Source organism: Acanthisitta chloris, unplaced genomic scaffold, assembly GCF_000695815.1.
Source record: "Acanthisitta chloris isolate BGI_N310 unplaced genomic scaffold, ASM69581v1 scaffold1307, whole genome shotgun sequence".
Taxonomy (NCBI): domain Eukaryota; kingdom Metazoa; phylum Chordata; class Aves; order Passeriformes; family Acanthisittidae; genus Acanthisitta; species Acanthisitta chloris.
The window spans coordinates 114,087-117,495 of NW_008682955.1; the positions used below are offsets into that span (position 1 = coordinate 114,087).

The 3,409-nt window shown below is 36.3% G+C and overlaps 1 protein-coding gene across 1 annotated transcript in view; it reads left to right on the plus strand.

Annotated features, from left to right (window-relative positions):
- UNC13C (unc-13 homolog C (C. elegans)) overlaps window positions 1-3,409 on the plus strand; it is a 131,170-nt gene that overhangs the window by 111,627 nt on the left and 16,134 nt on the right. The window contains exon 27 of the mRNA XM_009078702.1: window positions 2,469-2,525. Coding sequence (XP_009076950.1) covers window positions 2,469-2,525 — 57 coding nt within the window. The remainder of the gene's footprint in view (window positions 1-2,468; window positions 2,526-3,409) is intronic.

Sequence of the window (3,409 nt, forward strand, 5' to 3'; positions counted from 1 at the left end):
TCCTGCCATTCCTCACCTTGAGGCACCACTTAATTAATGTCAGGAAGTTTAAGCCTAATATAGTCCTATAGTTTTGGGGTATTTGAATAGCAGATTTGACAGGAGATCCTCTTTGGGCAGGACTGCATTTACAGCCTGACAATAAGAGGGAATGAAACTGTAAAGATAGAAAGTAATGCTGCTACACACAAGATCAGTGTGGGTCACATTCCTCACCTTGAGGCACCACTTAATTAATGTCAGGAAGTTTAAGCCTAATATAGTCCTATAGTTTTGGGGTATTTGAATAGCAGATTTGACAGGAGATCCTCTTTGGGCAGGACTGCATTTACAGCCTGACAATAAGAGGGAATGAAACTGTAAAGATAGAAAGTAATGCTGCTACACACAAGATCAGTGTGGGTCATGGCCTGACATGAACTCTGAGTGATGACAGAGCTGAGGGCACCAGTAAAATCTGATTCTGTCTAAGGATCACAAAAGAGCCGGGCTTGGAGAACCTCTTTATAATTGCTTTTTTGAGGGACTGGGAATACTGTTAATTCTTCTTATTTTCAATCTTGTCTGAAACAAGTTGATCATCTTATGACAAGCTAATCATGACATTGCCATAGTGTGCCTTTGGACAACTTTGCTCTAAACATCCTATGGTATCAGTTAAGCTGCTAAAAATCTGTTGATCAGTGTCCATAAGTTAAAGGCATACCATTAAATCATATTATACTGTGTTAAAGATACTTGAAAGAATATTGCTGGAGCGGCAGGAGAAAATCTAATAGAACATGTATAAATGGTGCCAAAGTAGCAGTGAAATGACCTGAGCTGTTAAAATTTCTAGTCTGAGCAAATTCTGTGAGTCACGAGATTATAGCCAGGACTCCATTCACTGAATTTGTTTGTATTTACCACATAATAACTTTGTTTTCCTTTCAAGGAGTGACTGTTTCAAATGTATATTTGCTTTTTGAACACTTTGATGCAAATTTTATCTGCAAATACATAGGTAGTATTTAAATAGGGTCACTGCATTTTCTGTTGTGCATTAGGAACATTTATTAGCTTGCTGCAGGATCAGTTGTTACACTCTGACTCACAGAACAGGTTCAGAGGTGAGTTTTACTCGTGGCAGCATCTAAAGGTGTCCCCATTGGTAGGCATGGTGAAAGGTGTGTAGATAGTTGCATTTATTTTTCTACCTCTATTAACTATTTAACATACAATTAAAGAAAATCAATTAAAAGTAGGAGACTGTGAGAGACATTTCCCTTTTCTAGCCCTAAATATTTCTTTCTGTCTGAGGGTGAAAGGCACAGACATTCAAAAGAATTTCATATATATCTTACCATAATCACTACTACTAAATAATGAGGATTTAAGCTGAGGATTTAAGCTGCAGTTCTGTATTACATCTTCTTCAACTGAAGCATGTAGAAGCAAAAGTATTTCACAGAATCAATGAGGTTGGAAAAGACCTCTGAGATCATCAAGTCCAACCACCATGACAACTAGACCATGGCACTAACTACCACATCCAGTTTTTCCTTAAACAACCCAGGCACTCTTTCACCTCCCTGGATAATCCATTCCAATGTCTAATCATCTTTTCTGTGAAAAAATTCCTCCTAATGTCCAAAAGGTCATAATTGTCAATTTCTAGAAACTTAATTTTTTTGGAACAGAAAGACTAATGAAAAATTGTTCTGTATAGTTCTGTGCAAGTAAGTTGGAGAAATCTTTTTTTTTTCTGAAATCCAGATGTTCAGAACTATATCTTGCTGAACTGCCAAGAAACTGCACTGGTTATATTGCTTAGACTAATTGTAATAAAAAATGCAAGCATGAAATTATGGTAGGACTGTGTTTGTCTGAGACAAATATATAGGCATTGGCCTTTGATGTCATGCCAGGATTTGACTGTTGTAAAATATTGCTTTAACTTCAGAACACTTTGATGTCTTTTCTTTAAAAAAAAAAAAAATGCTTTGGCTTAAAAGTACACCATTCTGCTGTATCTTACTCAACTGAGATTTCAGTGTAGACATTTACACCTTTACAACTTCCTCAGGGCTGCTCACTCCCCAGTATGATTAGTTATTTTAGCATAGCACCTGAGAGCTACAGTTATGGGCAAGTATCTCATTGACACACTGTATGGGAAGAGTTAACAGCCTTAACTTTAAAATATGAACTACAACATGTGACAGCAGAAAGCAGTACAGGAAAGCACTATGGGCAGAATGTGCAATATCCATTCAGGTATGGGATACTGGAAGGAATCTGCTACAGGCATTCAGCTATTTGGCCTGACCAACTGAACGAAAATGTGTCTTGTGTGTAATTGAAACTTTTATTTAGCTTTGCAAAACAGTGAGTTTGGCTAATGTCCTAACAGAAAACAAGATCCTGTTTACAGAGAAAGCAAACACGCTGTAGTGAGTCTGTTTCCTTAATTTTCAATGTGATTACAGGGGCCCCAGATGATATTCAGTGCAGCCAAAGATCTTGGACAACTGTCAAAACTCAAGGTAATGGAGCCAGATGAAGCTGTGAATGGCTTGTGCTAATGAAAAAAACATGTGAAATATTAGTGACTCTGAGGCCAAACCTCATGCCTCATTCTTGTTCTTATTTGCTGTAATAAGATTTATTATAGCAGTAACTATTCAAAAGGTGAATAATGGTTTTACAGGTTCATCAAAACCAAATTACAAATAAAAGACTATATGCTTATATGGTAAGTGATCTCCAGATGGGACAAGAAGATGTCACTCCCATATTCCACAACTAACTAGGCCTTATAAGTACTGAATATTAAACATCACAAAAAAAATATCTTTGTGTTCCCTTCTGGAACCAGTTCTGAAAAAGCTCTAAGATAAGAATACTAGTAATTTTCTGTGTGTCATAGAAACTCTGCAATAAGCTCTTCAGCACTACAGTACTGGAGTCCAGTTGATGGAGAGCTGAGATGTTTGATGCTGGTGTCACTTGTTTGCTAATGAATTTTGCCATTAGGGTTTCAGATTTGTGCAGCAATGTGGTAATTTGTGCTCCTATGAATAATTGTTCAGTTTACTAGAGGAGTTAAAATTTTACCTAAGTAAATCACTGGGTACTTATTTTAGAGAAAGATTTCACAGGAGTGTAGCCACTTTTGACTCTATTTAGCATGTTCTAATAGGAAAATCACCCTTTTTTTTTTTTTTTTTTCAAAACACGGGAGATTAACAAACATTAGTTAAACTGTCAGGTTTATCAATAAAATGAATTATTTCTGTATCATTTAATATAATTATTTAAACTTAAATTTTAAGCTTTCCCCCACCCCCCACAACAGCATAATAATACATCCCAGGAAAAGAAATACAGCTATGCAAATGCTCAGTATTAAACAGTGGATTTTTTTCCC